This window comes from Ascaphus truei, chromosome 4 (assembly GCF_040206685.1).
Source record: "Ascaphus truei isolate aAscTru1 chromosome 4, aAscTru1.hap1, whole genome shotgun sequence".
Classification (NCBI taxonomy): Eukaryota; Metazoa; Chordata; class Amphibia; order Anura; family Ascaphidae; genus Ascaphus; species Ascaphus truei.
The window spans coordinates 29942387-29962718 of NC_134486.1; the positions used below are offsets into that span (position 1 = coordinate 29942387).

The 20332-nt window shown below is 43.0% G+C and overlaps 1 protein-coding gene across 1 annotated transcript in view; it reads right to left on the bottom strand.

Moving 5' to 3' along the window:
* Positions 1-436: 436 nt before the first annotated feature.
* Positions 437-20332, bottom strand: part of LOC142492649 (nuclear RNA export factor 1-like) — a 103347-nt gene continuing 83451 nt past the window's right edge. The window contains exons 16-22 of the mRNA XM_075595489.1: positions 15425-15486; positions 11795-11910; positions 8327-8369; positions 7690-7762; positions 5313-5498; positions 3771-3831; positions 437-1516 (exon numbers count right to left, since the gene is read on the bottom strand). Coding sequence (XP_075451604.1) covers positions 1466-1516; positions 3771-3831; positions 5313-5498; positions 7690-7762; positions 8327-8369; positions 11795-11910; positions 15425-15486 — 592 coding nt within the window. The 3' untranslated portion in view covers positions 437-1465. The remainder of the gene's footprint in view (positions 1517-3770; positions 3832-5312; positions 5499-7689; positions 7763-8326; positions 8370-11794; positions 11911-15424; positions 15487-20332) is intronic.

The window sequence follows — 20332 nt, forward strand, 5'->3', positions numbered from 1 at the left end:
ACGTTATGAATTTTTCTGTCCGCTACCACAAGCCTGATGAAGGTCTCACAGCAGACCGAAACATTGGTATGATTCCTGGACCACAATACTGATCATTTTATTCAAGATACTCAGTGTGCTGTGTCCTTTATCCAAGGTGTGTGTGTGTCAATCAGAGAGACAGAGATTCCAAACATGAATAAAGTCAATAAATGGCCTGTGCACGCATCATAGTAGAATACAAAGAAGATAAATACTTCACCGAAACATCATCTGATGAATTGGACACAGCACTGCAAATTGATGTTTAAAATAGAATACTCTATAGTACAATAACAAAAAAAGTTTTGTTCCTCTCTGGGACCTCCCTGATAAACCCCGAGGAAGGTCCCAGAGAGGAGCAAACGTTTTTTTTTGTTTGTTTGTTCTTGAACTATAAAGTATTCAATTTGGAACATTAATTTGCAGTGTTGTGTCTGAATGGTCGGATCTTGTTCAGGTGAAGTATTTATCATATACATACATATACACCCACATCAATATTGGATCACATTATAGAAGCAGTGATTAAGGAAGGTAATACATTCTATGAATACAAAACATTCAGAAACAGTAGAACCAAATGCACGAAAATGGAGAACATTGCATCCAGCATTGCCATTTTTAAGGATTTATTAACCCTTTTTATAGTCTCTTAAATAGAAAAGAACATATTTACAAAGCAGTTTTCTGCTATACGACCCGTGATAACCCATGCAAGATGCCATGAAACATTCAGTCTTCCAGCACCAGGTGTCATGGCAGAAAACTGCTCCGTAAAAACAGGCCCAAGTCTTACACACGTTAGATTTGCAAATAAACGGAAAACAGTAACACACTGAGCACAATTCTCACAATTCTGTAATGGTTGTTTTATATTAAAATAAACTTCAAGTAGATTTTCAAATGTAAGCTTACACCACAATACTTAACATTTATCTAGTACAGCTTTCATTTGGGGCTCGGAAAGTCACGGCCATTATTTCTCCAAAATAGGTAACTTGTTCAGAATTTCACTTTTAAATTATTTTTTTTTAATGGCGGCCTTCGAAAAGAAAACAGCATTTTCGGTCTGTGTAAATTTGGATTAGTTTTTTCAATTACTTGAACCCTATTTAATAAAATGATGTTTTAAGCAGAACTATTACAACAGAGTTTCAGTAGTAGTTCAGTTTCAGTAGTAGTTAAAACTACAGAACATGAATTTCATGCAGTGATTATTTTTTTAAAAGAAAGGAGGAACATGCTTGTGCAGTTTTCCCCCACTTTATTGGAGTACTTCAATAAGTGAAACTATTGAACCCCATTAACTGCTAACCATCTGTACCATAATAAAGCTAGGAGGTGAAAGTAAATCAGGAATTTCACCACCACCGAAAGAAAAATAACCTCTTTTGAAATATAGTTTTATATGTATTCAAAGCTCCTTCTAGTCTTTCCTGGCACGCTAAACTTTGTCTTGTCCTGTGAAGGCTTCCTCAGGAATGGCTCCCCTTTCCTTTGAAAAACAAAACAAAACATGGTTTTGAGTACTTGGGAACGCCTGTGTGGCTTTGGCTCTCACTTGTGCAGTGTAGCAGAGGTAGGAAAATCAAGTGTATCAATACATATACAAAATTACCCAATATTTTCATGTCTCGAAATTATACAGTGGCACCTTGCTGAGCTACATTTGAATTCAAAAAGTGCAAAGGCAGCTGTAGCCTGTCTCACATCACATAGTGATGGGAGTGTTTTGGCAGAATGATGGGAGTGTCTTGGCAGAAAAGAAGACACGGCCATGTTATGTCTGGCGATCAGTAATGTGACCATCAGGGTATAGGAGACTGCCCCGAAGGGTCTAGAACTCAGGTTCCTGGGAGTGACCATTGGAGGGGCCTCGTTGTTGGTAATGTCAATATGTTTAAGTGTATAGATAATGTATAGTGATACTGCCTTGTCCCCGTTTATTATTTTATTGTTACGCAGAAGATGGCCACTTTGGCACCAAGCTTAAACACCTAACTAGAGCATTAAGAGTGGGTGCTAACTAGGGAAGATATAAATAGTACACACTGAGAAGATACCAGATGTATGTTTAATATAGATAACTAGCTGATATACCCGGCGTTGCCCGGGCGTGGAAGGGCAGGGAGCATGGAGTGGAAGGGCGGGGGGGGGGGGAGTGGAAGGGCGGGGGAGGGGGGAGAGGGGCGTCGAAGGGCGGGGGGGAGGGGCGTCGAAGGTCGGGGGAAGGGGCGTCGAAGGGCAGGGGGGGGCAAGGGGCGTAGAAGGGTGGGGAGGGCAAAGGGCAGGGGGGCAAACGGCAGGGAGGGGCGGGGGGGCAAACGGCAGGGAGGGGCGGGGGGGCAAACGGCAGGGAGGGGCGGGGGGGCAAACGGCAGGGAGGGGCAGGGGGGGCAAAGCGCAGGGAGGGGCGGGGGGGCAAAGGGCAGGGAGGGGCGGGGGAAGCAAAGGGCAGGGAGGGGCGGGGGGAGCAAAGGGCAGGGAGGGGCGGGGGGCAAAGGGCAGGGGGAGGGAGGGCAAAGGGCATGTGGGTAGGGGGGGCAGGTGGCAAAGGGCTGGGGGGGCAGGGCGGGGGGGGCAAAGGGCAGGGGAGGGGGGGCAAAGGGCAGGGGGCATGTGGGTAGGGGGGGCAGGGGGCAAAGGACAGGGGGCAAAGGGCTGGGGGGGCAGAGGGCAAAGGGCTGGGGGAGCGAGGGCAGGGGGCAAAGGCCAGGGGGAGGGAGGGCAGGGGGCAAAGGGCAGGGGGCAAAGGTCAGGGGGAGGGAGGGCAGGGGGCAAAGGGCAGGTGGATATGGGGCAGGGGGCAAAGGGCAGGGGGAGGGAGAGCAGGGGGCAAAGGGCAGGGCAGTGGGCAGGGAGGGGGCAAGGGGCAGGGGGGTAGCGAGGGTAGGGGGGGGTAGGGAGGGGGCAAAGGGCAGGGGGAGTCAGGGACGTGGTAAATAACCCATTCCCCTGCGTGTACTCACCTTGTACACGGCTGCGCTCCTCTTCCTCCGGGTCACGGCCGCCCTCCTCCACCTCGGGCTCCTCCGCGGCGAGGCTGACACGCTCCGGTGAGGAGGTGCTGTGCCTCTCGCGGAGGAGCGCCCTCGGGGACGGGGAGCGGCCTGTGTGAGGGGAGAGCCGCAGAGAGCGTGCTGAGTGTGTGTGGGGGGGGCAGGAGGGGGGGGTTGAGCGGGTGAGGGAGAGCGCCGGGTGAGGGAGTGGCCTATGGGTGGTGAGAACCGTGGGGAGCGCTCTCGGGGATGGTCAGTTGGGGGAGCGGTCTATGTGAGGGGAGAGCCGCAGAGAGCGAGGGGGGGTGGTGTGTGTGTGTGTGTTTTGGGCCGTCACTCCGCCTCAGGCCAATGAGAGGTGTGCGGGGGCGGGCGGCCCAAGGGACCAATGAGATTTCCCCTAGGGACACAGGCCATGCAGACAAACATACAGTGCTTTCACAAATATATAGTAGATGTCAATGTGTGAGAAGCATTTTGGCCGGTTGTCAATAAAGCTCTTGTTCGTACTATAAAACTTCCTGCCGCCCTTCATTGTTCCATCAACATATAAACACCCAGCCTGCACGGACCCGGCACCCTGACAAGGTATGAGAGATTGAGCAAAGCCATATACATAGTCGTCTGATGTAAACTCCTTAAGAGCAGGGCAGGGAGGGTTACACAGCCATAAACCAGAAGCAACGAGCTGCTTTTCTGGATAAATAGCATCTCAATACATATTAAAATGATGATGTCATATCAAAGTACCTTTAAGAGTGCAAATATTTCTCCAGCCTGTTTTACATTCCAATTATTATCTTCAAGACATCTGATGAAAGAAAAATAAATACTAAAAGGATCTTACATAAATGTAACAGATCTTGAAACTGTACAGCTAAATATTAGGCCTCGTTCAGGGTGCCAGAGGCAGGAGTTGGAGGGAGGGCGGCAGTCTGCTGGGCGATGTGTGTTCATCCTCCCAGCAGACTTTTTCAGGAGTTGAGGAGGCGGGGAGGGGGCGGGGCTACAGACGGCAGGTTAGGGATCCAAGTTGCAGTCTTGAAATCATTCTCAAGAATGATTTCATTGGCTGCCGAGGTCCCAGTGACGCTGCTGCAGCTTCAAAAAACGATTTTTTTGTTTATTGAAACTGTAGCCAGCGTCAACTCCCTACTTCGGAGACAGGGCAGCTGCTACCCCGACAACCAGTTCACTTTAAATACATTGTATCCCACGGCCGCACGCACGTCAGCACGCCCTCCCTCCGAAGCCTGCACCCTGAACGAGGCCTTACAAGCGACCACAACACAAATGCCAAAAACTTTATTGTGGGCATTTCAGTTGGATCACCTGATCAAAGGTCAAGTGCTGTTATGTCTCATAATTATTAGGCATTTGGAATTTTTAAGACCCCATTTTCTATTTATATGCACGTTTAGTTAGGAAACCTCATTACAAGCTAAAATTAAAATGCATGCAGAGATATTGATAGTACCCCTCCTTTATGCTGTATTGTAATGTACATAGTACGACTCCTCCACTCCACTGTATCACACACGGGAGAGAGCGACAGAAGGAAGGAAAGGGGGTTACGCTGTTCTCTGTACTATTAACTCTGCACAGTATGAAGAGCTACATTTGAAGGAAAAATATGCCTTTCCCTCATCTTGTACCATGCAGTAAAACAGAAATACAATTGAATAAAAGGAGATGGCTATGGTTGTGCTTGGGTCAGAATGACATGAAATGCCCAGTTGTAAGCTCACTTAAGGTTTCTCACTACTATTATCAATCCTAGTAAATTAGGGCAATAAGATATAACTTCTCCTTTTATCTCATCAATTGCCTGTTCAAATCACTAGAACCAGACATTATGTTTGCTATGGAATAATACAAATGCACCATCAGTGATCATAGCAAAAAGATGAACAGGCCAGTGGCAACTTCAATGGGAATATCTGTGAGATAGCATCCCGATCGGCACTATCACAGTTTAATGAATAACCCCTCCCCCCTACCCATGTAACATAATGGCAGAGTAAATAAAAATCTGGTGCGGCTAGGACAGGGACGGGCAACTCAGTCCTCAAGGACCACCAGCAGGTCGGGTTTTCAGGCTATCCCAGCTTCAGCACAGGTGGCCCAATTGAGATACCTGTGCTGAAGCAGTGATAGCCCGAAAACCTGACCTGTTGGTGGCCCTTGAAGACTGGAGTTGCCCGCCCCTGGGCTGGGACGATCTGCATAAGGTTAAAACAAAACGGTTAATAGAGATCATATACTAGGTTTGCATTTTACAAATAGACTCACTTCATGGCCCAGTCGAGTTTCATTGCAGTACGTGCGGAGAAAGCGTGGATAACTTCCAGTTTAGAAGGATTAGGCGTTAAACCTGTGCTTGCCGTGTTAGTGAGCGAGGAGGTAAACAGCCCAGAGGCTTCTTGGGGACCGGCACATGAATTCTTAAGCACCAGCTGATCATTCAAAATTTGGGCACTAAAAACAAAAGTGAAATATTTATAAATAATGATATTTCGAATCAAGTTAAAGGTTAAAAGGGAAAACTTCTCTTATAAGAACTAGAATAAATAAAAGCAGAGAAATAAGAGAGGGGAATAAGAGGCAAAAATAGAAGGGTAAGGATGGGCTGACATTGACCATGGTATAACTTTGCAGTGTTAGAGTAAACCCGTAGCAAAAACACAACAAACGTAGAACTATTTCAGTCTTTATGAAAATTGCCTGTTAAGAAGCTGCCATGTCGTCTCTAGAAAGTTAATGACACCAGATGTGCAAGCTACTAGGAGCTTACGGCTTGCTGGACGGGGTAGGACGTTTAGCCGCAGGGCACCTCTCTGCTTCACATTTTGCTGCACATGCTCCAAAGCTATATATAAATGGCAATGTCTGGCCGGGCGCGCTCCAACGCCACTTGCTCAGACAAGCCGGCTCCGAAAAAGCCATCTTTAAATGTCCCGTGAGGGACCACTACACGTCCTGGACTGCCCGCTCTGATGCACCATATTTAAACGTCCGGCGCGGGTGGTCGAGGACGTGGTGCGGTCCAGTGTGGAACATTAAAAGGTGGCTTGTCGGAGCAAGCGGCGTGGGGGTACATTGCCATTTAAAGATGGTGTTGGAGCGCGCACGGCAAAATGTGAAGTGGCAAGGTGCCATGTGGCCAGGTGCCGATATATGTGGCGGCGAGCACCGGCCGCGGTTTGGCTGCGGCCAAATGTCCCATTCTGTTGCTGGAAGGGCCTCTTATTAACAGCTTGATGACCGTTCTTGTTCATCTTCCAACAAAGGATTGTGTGCTTTCTCTTGACCTCTATAAAAGATACAATCACCACTTACTGCAACTTATTTTTACATATTGGCATTATTTTTTTCATTCTGATGACATTTCTTTGTCAAATTACTGTTCCATGAGAGGTTAAATATTTTTGTGGGTTTCAAAAAATGGCAGATCTGTCATTCATACACAGGGCCGCAGACAGATTTCCCAGGGCCCAGGACTAGAGTTACATCCACCCCGCCCCCCCTGTGTCGGCGGTATTGCGAGCCCCCCATTTCACATCTCACGAGCCCCTTCTATTTATTTCCCCCCTCTTCCCATGTATTTCTCTCCCCTGTCTCACTGCCTCTCCCCCCGCCTCGCATGTATTTTTCTCCCCTGCATCTCACTCTTACTCCCTCTTTAACACTCACTCCCTCCCTCAGCCCCCCATCTTCCGTAAATTACCCAACACTCACTCAACCCCCCAACAAAATGCATACATAAAAACCCCACCCCCTAAATACATAAACCTCCACACACAATACACACAAAAAAAACCAACAAATACATATACCCCCCAATACATATTAAAAATGCACCCCCCAAATACATATTAAAAATTCACCACCCCTGAATACATATAACAAAATACCACTATATATATATATTTCTGGCGCGCGCCGACGTCATAGAGGTCCGTCACGCACCAGCGTTGGAAGTTCGCCGTGGAACAGAGTGAGGGAGGCCTGCAGCAGGGGAGAGCCGGGGTCCAGCCGGGGCAAGAGGACTGGCAGCCGGGCCCAACCAGAGGTCGGCCCAACTTGCAGCACCGGCCGGGCCCGTAGGCACCGGGCCACCTGTCCTGGCTCTCCCCCCATGTTGGCGGCCCTGTTCATACGATTTGGCCTCAGCAGGAAGGACATGATTTACTAGGCAGAGTCAAAAGGAGCACAGAAAAGAAGAGCAGGAGAATGGTGTAAGACCAGGACAGGGACTCACAAGAGAAGGAGAGGGCATCCAAGAAAAAAAAAAATGGAGGACCCAAAAGAGGAAAAGGTGACAAAAACTAAATGACAGAACATGAGCACAGGGGCAGTGAAGTACATATGAGAAGTATACAACAAAATAAAGAGATAGACAGCACTCAGAAAATGCACGCTAATGAAAATAGCCGCAGGGGGCTCAAGGGAACAGGAATGACCCTAATTCCTCCAGAAAATATCAAAGAACAAGGGTGTCCCCTTGCATGCATCAGTGAGTGCTGGGAACCCCCTTGTTCTACATATGAGAAGTAAATGGGAGCAAATAGAAATGGATAAGGGAGTTAAGGAATGAGAAGGGAAGGGAAACATTTTCTATTTCTCTTTACCTACTTCCCTGCATATTTTCTAATCTTGTATTTCTTACCAGGCATCTGGAGACGGGACAACAATGAAGGTCCTTCTGTAGTGTCTGAAAATGTTTCCACATTTCTCACTCACTGAAGATGAGAACAAACAATTGTTATGATTTCTCCTGGACTGGAAGCCGTTTTGATATACAGAAACCTCTCTTTTATGATTCTGCTACTGGCGAACCTCAAAACTGTGACACTAATTCAAAAGTGTAGCTGTTAGTGCTTAGATTCTGCTTTACCATGACTTTTACATGTACCTAGCAATGTGCTCAGCTCCAGTCCTCAAGACCCTCCAACAGGTCAGTTGTGACTGCTTTTAATAAAGGTAAAGCCTGCCATTACCCCTACCTGTCAATAATACATTTTTAATATATATACAGCTCAACCCCGTGATAGCGCGAGCTGCTACGATGTGGATCCGCTTATAACGTGGTCTGAGCGTGGCTCCCAATTTAAAAACATCTCCATTTTTTATTGCTAATGGAGGGCTGTCATCCTGAAGAAACCAAAATGTTGATTTGTTTGTAAACCATGAAAATGAAAAGCACAGTTTCTCTTGTACATTTCAATAATGTTACTGTTCCATACACATGGCTTGCATGGGTAAGGAATTAATTCTAAAAACATTTATGCTTGTCTTGAACTTGCCTTCTTTAAATATTCCTTCCACAGTGAAACACATCAGGGATGTCTACAGACAAAAAAAGATATGAAAACTATTATTGTCTGCAAATTTTCATAATCCAACACTTTGATGATATTATCCCATGCAGTCATAACTATTGTAACCAACTTTAATCACTGTGATTTTGTGCTTGAAGGATTTTGCAGGGAAGGTGAATGTAGCGGTGAGAGCCATGGATTAGGGACTAAATACACTGACAGTGCACCTTTAAAAAAAACAGGAAAGGAAAAAGCTGTAAAGACTGAACTATTTCTAATTTGAAGATCAATAATCCCACATCATTTTTAACCATGTAAAATAAAACTATGTGATATATATTGAGAGTTGATGATTATATTCCAAACTTTACTTCATGGAGGTTAATCAATATCATGACACACACACACACACACACACACACACACACACACACACACACACACACACACACACACACACACACACACACACACACACACACACACACACACCTGAAGAAGGTCCCTGTGGGGACCAAAATGTCGGGCATATGTGGACCCAATAAACCACTTTTATGTGATTATCTCTTGTGCTGTGCCGGTATATTGGATCTCTAGGGATCCTTACAGACTAACTATTTACCCTTCACTGTGCACCACATCTGCGAGGCTTTTTTTTTTGTGCTGCCATACTTACTCTCTCTCCCTCTCGAATTCAATTCCTCTATTCTGAAATCATTAATTTTCCGTTTGTGTACAAAATGTTCTTTTGATAGGATTATTTCAACTTCACAGCTGCTGCTCTCCACACAGCCTCCTCCTTCCAGGAAATTAATCTATACTGTGTTACGATATACAGGTTATTTAGCATTTAGATTTTCGAATGCGGCAGAATCACCAATGCAGAGTTGCAATATCTCCTGATGATACGGTGGCTCTCTATTGGCTGTAGGTGCGAGGCTGACCCATGCATCCATTTTGTGCCCACCGGACAAACATATAGGGGCATTAAGGCCAAATATCTAACCCCATTACAGCCACATATCATCATCTTCAGCCCTTGTCGATCCACTGCTGGATGAAGGCCTCCCCAATGATCTTCAGGTACTGCTGTTGCAAGTCTCTCTTCTTCACATTGAGCAAACAAATGTTCTGATTTCATCCTCCCATCTAACTTTAGGTCTTTTAATTTCTCTTGGAATCCAGTCGAGTACCATCTTTGTCCAACGATGGTAATTTCTTCTTACGATATGTCCGGCCCACTGCCATTTTGTATTTCTTCACACAAGTGATGATGCCACAAACTTGTTTGCCATCGAAACTCATTAATTATTTTTCCTGGCTCTTCGGGTAATATCCAGCAACCAACTCTTTTATCCAGCAATGGATCGACAAGGACAGATGAAGACTACGAAGATTATTCCTTCCTTGTCCTTATGGCATGCAATGAATGGGTAGATGTGATGAGTTGAGACATCAGGCTTATTAGCCCTTAGTTAACATCATTACCTTTAATTACTATGGTTACGGAGGGTTTATAATATTGTGATCTTATGGAAGGCATATATATTTTTTTATTTCAACTAGTCCAGGCCTTCTAATTAGTTTTTTTTTCTCTCCATATGAGAGCGACATACAGATTCCAAACTGTCCGGATCGGCACCCAGGACTAGCCAAAAATATATATTTTTAAATGCAATGTGCTGTCATTGCCGTATAGCAGCTCGTAATAAATAGATGATACCACGCTGCAGCTTAATAATATGTGGGTGATGCTATAGGGTAAGGTGCTCTGGGTGGTGAATAAGTAAGGAGAACAAGACCCAGTATTAGCACTCAGTGCCCAAATTGAATGTTTTGTGAATGAAATGAAAAATATCTTTTAGTAATCATCAATATAAAATAATGGGGTTTAAAAGAAATCCAAGATTGGGTACACATTTAATCCTATGTTGAGTGCTTGTGGCACTCGGGATTATATATGATGGGAACTATTGAGTGGAATTAAATCAATGTTCCCTAGGGGGCTGACATGCAGCTACCCTAATTAGGGTGTAACTTTAAACAGCAGGGATAGGGCGGATGAAAGGAGAAGGGCTATAGATGTACTTATGTGATCGTTGTAGTATTAGACCTCCTATAAGTAACAATCCTATTATATAGGTGCGCTGGTTGAGTGACAATGATGTCGATTGCAGAGACTGCCACTGCATGAGTAAGTCACATCAGTACTTACTGCAATCAGTAGTAACAGTGGATGAGTAGCGTAAAGTACCAATAACGTGGTATGGCTATTTGGGTATGCCTATGCCCATATTCATGAATGGGCTCAACCACCAGGTACTATACTTAAGCTACTTAGCAAGTCCCTATCAGTATGCAATATAAAAAATACCAGCAGTACACTGCTACGGTGTGGTCATGTGCTTGCCTATGTCCACATTAATGAATGGACTCAACCGTGCAGTGTACGAAGCCCAAACCTATGCTCACACTCCCTCATCTACGGTCTGTCAAGTAGAAACACCTTTGCTCCTATGCAAAGCTAACTGCACGAACGCTGGGTCTGGCTGCTGCTCGCTGTGCGAGACTCAAGGCTGCCACGTGAATACTGACCCTGCGCGTGCGCGTGTGTGGGGCCGACGCGCGCGTGTAGCAGCTCGTCAGGGTTTATTGAAAATGTAAAATGTACTATGTGCATGCCGATTTTCGCTTTATCCAATTTTTCCTGGTGCAACTTTGGCTGTCAATTCACCCTTTATTAAATAGGGTGAAGAGGGGTTCAGCTATTTGCCTTTTTGTTCTTGCAGAAAAAAAACAGTGCAACATTGTAACGTATATTGAGTAGGGCCCTGATGGAGATTTTTTTTATTTTCTTAAAAATAGTAAAAGGTGAAATGGAAAGTAACAAAATGTAACAAGTCCAGAGTACATATTATACTCCTGCTTTGAAATGGGCAGATTAATTATGCTGAATATTTGCTTATTTCTGGTTTGGGAAAAATAAATAAATGTTACAAGTCCAGTGTCACCCGACTCCCTTTTCTAGGACAATTTTTGTTCCTAGAAAGGGTAAAAACACAGGGGCCCATTTTTATTAAACGGTGCTACTATGCAGGACACTTTCCGACACCAAAACACCCCTTAAAGCCAAGTCAAGTGAATGTGGTACATGGTGTATACGGTGTGCTCTGGCTCTGAAAGGCGTTTCATGGAATCGAGAGATTTAAGTAGAAACTGGAGCACAGCCAGGATCCAGGATGAAAAAATAAATTTATTGAGTGTAGCTCACAATGAAGAGTGAAAAACGCACCTACGCGTTTCGTCCGTGAAGACTTTATCAAGTTGTGAGGTACAGATGAAAAACAGACATTTTTATCATTTACCTTTCGTGCTACTCATTGACAGTCTCACGGAATCGACCTGCATAGTAAATTTGGGCCATAATATTGTACACAAACAGAGATTACTTACTGTCTGCAAACTGACATCCAAAGTGAAGGACTTCAGGTCATGTTCAGTTTTCGGAAGATTGCAGAGAAATCCCACCACCTGTAGTCTGTTGTATCTGATCAGCCGCAGCCTTGCAGCTAAAAACCACACACAAATATTATGCAAATCTGTTACTTACATCAGTGAATGCTAATTATTATTTTTTATTTAAAAGTGAAGTAGTGTAGACTTCGCCAGTCACATTTTTGCTTTCTAGTTTCATAAGGAATTATGTAAAACATGTCCCTGCAGTGACTCTTACATAACATAGAATTGCAATGTGTATGTACCTCTGTGATATTCAATGCAACTTTAACATTCATACCATTTTCCAGATAGCCATGGTCCCTTTACAAGACCCAGTTGTATGTTGTCTCATAATTGTATTTGCAATGAAGTTTCCAGTGCTGTTTACCAAGTTACTTAACAAATCTTAAAACTGGGATGACAGATGTGGCATGGCTAAATGCATTGCACCCAATGGTAGACAAAATGTTTTTAATATGTAGATGTTACTATTATGCAGCTCCACGCATACCGTAGCAATGCTTGTAAGTCCCATGTGCAGCAACATGTGTTAATTCTAATGTTTCACATAACCAGTCATTAGCATACTCATAGTGAAAGCGAAAACGTTATTACCAATCGTTTTCTTTCCTTGATTCCCCTCGTTGGTAATAACATGAATTTCTCCCCTTTTGCGTAGAGGTACAGGAGAAAATGCTCCCTAATCTATCTATACATACCATCAAAGTTTGAACAATATACCTTGCTAAAGTATGAAAGGTACTTGCCAACATGGAAATGAGGCCAGTATAGCAAAAAAAGGCTTCAACCCCCAAATATGGAATTCACCGAAAAACAATGGCTCTCATTCTCGGAAGGCTGGTTTGTTCTTGGGTTTGACAGTGTTCAGGAAGTAGACATGAAGGCAGAGGGTGACAAGAATTCAAAGAGGTTAAACAAAAGCTGTCGTTCAAACCTCAATCCGGCTACCTACTACTGCCGGACTGTCTCCAGTGAAGCCGAACTTGAAAAGATTAAATAAGATATTGTTGACCTTAGTGAAAACACGAAAACATGAAGGATTCATTGAGCTCAAAAGCAAACACCTATTATATTACAGTAGGTGCAGAAAATGGAAGAATTATTGGAGTAGGCTTACCCATTAAAACGATATGGAAAAACTACATAGTGGAGTATGAAAGCTCATCGGAAACAGCAAGAATTGTCAAGCAGTTGACAAAGAGATACAAGCTTCAAATAATCTAAGTGTATGCCCCAACATCAAGTCACACAGACTGTGTGAAAGTGAAAGACTTCTAACATGGACTCAACCAACTTAAAGAAAATGGTCACCGCAAGATCATTATGGCAGAAAGACGAAGCATCAGTTGGAATGTATAATTACGGCAACTGAACGTGGAGACTGATAGGTGAAATTTGCAGAATGTGAAAACTTCTACTTCATGAATTCATTTTTCAGGAAGAAAACAAATAGAAAATGGACATGGAGTGGACACAACAAAGAAGACACTGCACGCACACTAGTAGAAGTAAAACACAATGAAATACTCGAATAGAGTGCAAAATGGTTCCATATAGAACAATATTAGAGCCAAAGGGTAAATATCATTACACAAATAGAACAACAGAGTCCAGAGTCAGTGCTGCAGAGCCCAGGTGGCAAATAAAACCACTCAAGGTAAGTATAAGGAAGACATGGCTATAAAAAGTCTTAAGGATAATAATATTATAATCACCGCCAATAGACGTAAAACACTGCAATAAATCAACAGGTACCTGCAATGCAGGGGCATGTAGTTCTAAGGGGTGTAAGGAGAACCAGCATCCAACCCAGCTGGTCAGGGTCGGTTGGAACGGATCCCCTCACCTCCAAGTGAACCATAAACCGTGCAGCAAATAAGTAGTGTATACAAACACTTCGTATTCAGTTCTGAACGTTCCGGTTATAGGCGTATAGCCACTGAGGTGTGTATTCACGGCTAGGTGGTGAAAGACTCAGAGCGTGCTTCCGGCTGGAATGGTCGTAGTAATCGTAGAAGAATCCACCGAAATGAAAAAAGCAGTGCACTCCAAAAACGGGCCAAGCACAAGGTATGATTAAAAAAAGTGGTTTACTGAACTCGTGGCACATGGAAAATAATACGGGGCAGGTGTGTTCTGACGCGTTTCGCGCTATGCAGCACTTTGTCAAATAAAGATCATTAGACAATTGAAAAAAATATTAGAATCGAAACAGATGTTTATTTTTCATTCTCGTTTTCTCTGGATACTGTAATAGCCAACAAGAAAACACGTGATAGAAGACTGCAAAGTCTTACCGCGCACTATACTGTAATTGTGAAGCGCTTTGCATCCCATTGGGAGAAAAGAGCTATATGAATTAAAATTCGTATTTTTATTATTAGTCTCAATGAGCCAAGTGATAATCCAAGTTCAAAGCTTCCCTACAGAAATTTCTGAATGTCTGCAATCGACACCATAACTGATTTTTTGTTTGGATTTATGCTAACAAAGAAACTTTGTCCAAATTCTGTAGTAGACTATAGAAGTGGAGGTCTTCCTTGCATGCAGAGCAACAGATCCACCACTTTACTATATTGGCCATTTCCTTGTAACATCTCCCTCTCAACTTCCAAGCCGTTAATACTAATCCCACCTGATCTGGATGTAACATTGGAACATGGAAGAGTGCATTTGGAATTGGACCAGGGATCGTCTATCACCAACCTTATCACATTTGGCAACCATACTCACCTAGGACTGTTGGGGAGGAACAACTGCTCTTGATTATTATCTTTGCAATCAGGGGTATTGTTTTCAAAAGTCAATTTGCCTTGCCTCTTTGTTATTGAATCTCTCAAAGGAACGAGATCTCCAGATCAACATGTTTCTGAACATTCTACGATGAACTTGCTTTGACAAGAATGTCATTCAAAGAGGAACACTTTATTTCTTAATTTTGCTACAAGCACGATCAGAATCTTTGTGAACGTTCCTGGCGCACACATCCTTGAGACAGAGAGAGAGCATGAATTCCCCTGCCTGAATAGCATTTAGAAAGGATTGAGGAGACTCCTGCTTCAATGATTTTAGTCTCAATAATTGATTTATCCTAGTCTGAGTCCAGAAAATGCAGAAAAAGGTCTTCTCCGTCTTCTATCCAGCAGAAGAAATTGTCTCTTTCCACTAGAAATGGTCAAAATGAATTTATCCAGACATTCCTCGAACAAATGTTCTCCTTTGAAGGGTACAGCACAAAGCTTATTCTTAGAATACAAATCCCCAATCCAAAAGTGCAGGAATAAAGCTCCTTGCAGCACCTGCTGATGTGATGGTTCTTGCCGGTAGGGACTTACCCATTCTCGTCTCATCCCAATTCATCCAAAGGTCAGTTTTAGAAATGTCTCACATTATCATCCCAATCTCTAATTGAAATTAACTTTTAAATGCTGGCCTGTAGGTTCCATACCAATGTAAACTATAAAACTACTAAAACCCCCAAGTCAAGTCAATAATGTTATGCATTTTAATATACTAGCAATGATAAAAAGATGGCACAATAGGAAGACGCTTAAATGAGCAAACCTGTTTTTTTAACCTTGAGGAGGTTTCTGCTTTCTTTCAAATATTCCTCATCCTGTTCAGAACTGAACACAGTAAACAATATTGTAATTAGAAAACAGTACATGTTTCATCTTCATACAAAAAGTCCATTACAGTATATGAAAATAACTGAAGGAAAGTATCTGCTTTCAGAATGGGGAAAAACAGATTAACAGCAAATAGTAACTCACCACCACATTTTCCTTATGAAATTTCCACACAAAGGAGGATAATGGAACGCTAGTTTGCCGTTTTCTTTATTAAAAGGTTTTATTAGTTTCCTATGAATTTGCTGTTCTCGTCTTGTTTCCCTGATTACGTGGATTTCTAGGTTACCTGCCTTACTGCTTCAACAACATCTGTTTAATCATTACTGTTTTGTATGTTGTGGTGTTCAGCTAATAGAAACATATAATTTGACGGCATACATGAAACTGGGAAGACTAGGTGGGCCAAGCGGTCCTTATATGCTGTAAAACATCAGCGCCTATTGGATCAATGGTTTTCTTTTATATTTAGGCTTTATTTCTGTCCCAAGCATTTTTTATTTCCCATACTGTATTCGCCCCTACCACATCAAATGGGAGTCTAGTCCATGAATTCACCACCCTTTCTGTGAAATACTTCAGAGAATGACTTCTTGTTCTAGCATTTCTCTTTCTATGAAATATGCGTCCCTCCCGTACTCAAGAAAAAATAAAGGGCATAAAGGATATGATCTAAAAACAAACACAAACTGGGTATTTGTGTGTTTGTTCGGATATGATCTAATAAAGAATTCACTTGTTGCACTTCACCCTATTAAAACACATTTAATAAAGCAAGATCCCTATTTATCTCAAGGGCAGTACACACAACATGGGGTCATACCTCAAGGTTGAAGGAAAGGAGATTTCAACGGCAACAAAGAGGTGCAAACGTAAATAGCACTAATATGCGCAAACAGGTGCAAACCCTCAGGAAGCTCATTCAGGAGTGAAACGTGTAGGGCGGAGTTGCGCTGTTAAGTTGCCCTTTGGGAAGGCGTCTGGTACTGAATTGCTGCAGCCGAGATTTGGTGCCTTAACCCCCGTTTGATTAAATCACCTGCTTAACGGCCGTATAGCCGGAGCAACGGAGGAAGGGTGCTGCTGTTGGTTCCCATGATAAAACCCAGGATGGTCTGAATGTCTGTTCCAAAACTGCTTATGTAAGTGCATTACTTTGTGATATTTCTATATAAAGCAGTCTTCACCATTATTGCTGTGTCTCTTTCTATGTGGGATTCCCCTCCCCTCCTTTCTCTGAGCCAATATTGGATCTGCCACACTGCGATGGGCATTTGAAGAGGGTTCTAGAATGTCCATAAGAGTTGGTTACTCTATATAACCCCAATGCCTGATTTTGATGCGGAGCATGTGAGTGTAATATCAACACGAAGCTCACTCTGATATCTGTACAGTGTTGCACTATACTGTATTTCTTTGTTTATTTTTCCATACATGTCCTGGAATTTATTTGCGCCCCAAATCCTGTTGCCACCAGCAACTAAGGAAAGGGTTCTTTACAGTAAGGGAAGTTAACATGTGGAATTCATTACCCATGGCGCCTGTGATGGCAGATACAATAGATATCTTAAAAAAAACAAAAACGTTGGACATGTTTTTAGAAAGAAAAGGTATACAGGGATATACCAAATTAGTAAACATGTGAAGGATGTTGATCCAGGAGTAATCTGATTACCAATATTTGGAGTCAGGAATAAATTTATTTTTCCCCTATGAGATATCATTAGATGATATTTTGCTTGGGTTATTGGTTTGCCTTCCTCTAGATCAATATACTGTAAATACAAATATCCGTCATCTAAATTTAGAATAGGTTGAACTTGATGGACGTGTGTCTTTTTTTCAACCTCATCTACAGTAACTATGCAGCTATGCAAGATAAAAGATGCATCACTGTTGTGGAGTATAACCAGTAATTAAAAAGTGTGGTAGTAGGGTATAGTGGCAATGGAATGAAACAAGAGTCAGTAATAATTAAGCACAGGATAATTAGTAAACAAAATTGTATTATTGGGTTTGAGAGTAATATTGTGATCCTGAGTAGTAGTGTTTCAACTCCATAGCTGTGAGCTAATGAGCTGTAAATATGTCTATCAAGCAGGCAAAGTTGAAGCTAAGCATTAAAGTATAGTATAGACCTGTCAGTTTAACGAATATGTGGTCCATAAATTCTTCGAATAACACTTTCTAATTTATAATATAACTGATAAACAGTGTTAAAGCCTCCTGTACTCAGTTGATAAGATATACATACATAAAAGTTAATTTATATATCGCCATCTAGGTACATAGCGTGTTACAGCAGTAATACACTTTACATAATAGGAATAAGCACTTCACACATCAAAGTAGGCATTAGGAAGAAGAGCCCCTACCCCGAAGAGTTGACAATCGAAGTGGTAAGAAGAACATACAGAGACAGTACGGTATTATGGTAAGTGAGTCTGCAAGGAGTCATAGCAAATGCACGAGATGTGTAGTATCAGGAAAAATGTTTCGCATGTGTGGAAAAACCAGCAAGAAGGGCTTCCGGTGCTGTACCTATTAAAATAAGCAGTACCTGTAGTACCTACTGAATTCCTGCCTGTGTGTGTGTGAGGCGAGGAGCACTCCACTACCCGTCTCCTGTTGGTTGAAGCTCGGAAGCTTCAGCTAATTACGACAGTTTGAAGATCAATGACGGATTTGAGAAATGATCAGCAGATTATAGCTTCTTCAGCACGTCGCCTTCCCAGAAGAAGCCGAGACTTAACAAATTTCTGGATTGAAGAAAGAGGTGGCCGACCAAGTTCATCAAAAAACTTTGCGTACAGATATAACTGTTGCATGCTTGAAGGAGGTGGGAATGGGACCAGAGCTGATGGAGGAGCTCAAAATGTGTGTGAGTGTAGGGATTAGAGTAGGGGCAAGAGGTTTGAGAAGATGGGAGAGAATGAAATCAAGAGGACTAGTGGAAGTGGAGATCAGCAGCGACACATCCTCCTCTGACAGAGGAAATAAGGTTAAAGAGAGGCAGGAGGAGAGTTAGGAAGAGGAGGTGTAGAATGTCAGGAAGATACAGAGGGGATGCCTTGACAAATTAAATATACCTTTCTCTTGAAATAGTCAGCAAAGTACTGAGGTGAAATGAAGGAAGAAAAACAGGTAACAGACGGTGGTCCGAGTAGAGTGAAAGAGAGAGAAGAGGCGGTGCGGGTTAGACTTGTGGGTGTTGGAACCCTTTATGTATTTGAAAGCTTCTAACATACCCCACTCTCCCTTCTCTATTCCAAGATGCTCATTTCAAGGCCTTTGAGTCTTTCACTAGTAGTTTTATGATGTAGAACACACTACGCAAACTGGGGGGCACAAGATTTTCTGGGAGGAGCGCAGCGCTTACAGAGGCCATGCGCTCTTCCCCAAAGTATTTAAATGAAATGCCAGGGGACCGCACGAGGCCTCGAAGTTCACTTACCTTATCTCCGACGGCTTTGGGTGACGTGACACCATGGCAACGTGGGTCACAAGATGTTGACGTTACATGATCCTGTGGTGTCATTTGATGCCGGAGACAAAGTAAGGGGGGGAGGGGCGAGCAGGGGGGGAGAGCAGGCAGGAGGGCGCAGCGGAAAGTTTTGCGCACCCCTTATGTAGAACAACAATTTAGTAGCCTTTCGATGCACAATCTAATTAATTTACAGTATGTCCTTCTGAAGAAATTATCTCCAGAACGGAACCTAGTATGATATATAAAGTGACATCACTACCACTCTCTTTCCGCTGCCAATAACCTCCCTGCACTACCTGGCTTCCCAATGATTTCCCTTCTTGCTTTGTTAGTTTGTAATATGGTAATAAAGGGAAACGGTGACCCAACACCCGTATAGGGCACAAATTGAAAGAAATGGTACAATGACAATAAGAACTGGGGCATAGCGATACCAGGTTACACTATATTGAAAGGACAAGGTAGGAGGAGTTGGCCTTTATGTCCCCAATAACATAAACGCAACCTCAGTAAAAGGTACTGGAGAAAACATTCATACTAGGGTGGTGTACAGACCTCCACAACAAGAGGAGGAATTGGATAGGGTATTAGCAGAGGACAGCACCAAGCTGGCAATTAAAGGAGAGGTACTAATAAGGTATAGCAAGCCACATAAATAAAAATAAATACTTTTTGCTCACTCTTTACAAGGAGAAGGACCACAGTTGGGTAACAGAAATATAAATGGAAAGGAGTTGGACACGTCTATTTACAGAGGAGAAAGCAATAATTGAATTTTCAAAAATAAAAGTAGACAAGTCAATGGGGCCAGATGTTATATATCCAAAGATTTTAAAAGAGCTTAGGGTTGTTCTGGCACCATCATTAACACAGCTACAGTAGTTAACCAGTGATTATTAACAGGTATAGTTCCAGATAACTGGAGAAGAGTAAGCGTAGTCCCACTTCACAAAAATGGAAGTAGGGAAGAGGCAGATAAATACAGGCCAGTGAGCCTTGCATAAGAATTGGGGAAATTAATGGAAACATTGCTGAAAGATAGAATTCTAATGTCCAACAACCTACAAGATCTACGGCTGCATGGATTTAATGGAGGGAAATCATGTTAAACAAATCAAATTTATGTTATGTTTTTGACAGGGTGACTACGGTAATAGATAGAACAGGGTGGAGCAGTAGATGTAGCTTACCTAGATTTTAATAAGGCCTTTGCACTGTCCCACAAAGACGACTGATAAACAAGTTGCAATGCTTGAGATAGGACTCTAAGATGGTAGAATGGATAAGCCATTGGTTACAGGATAGACGACAGAGAGTTGTGAAAAAGGGAGTGCATTCAGAAGAGGGGAAGGTAAC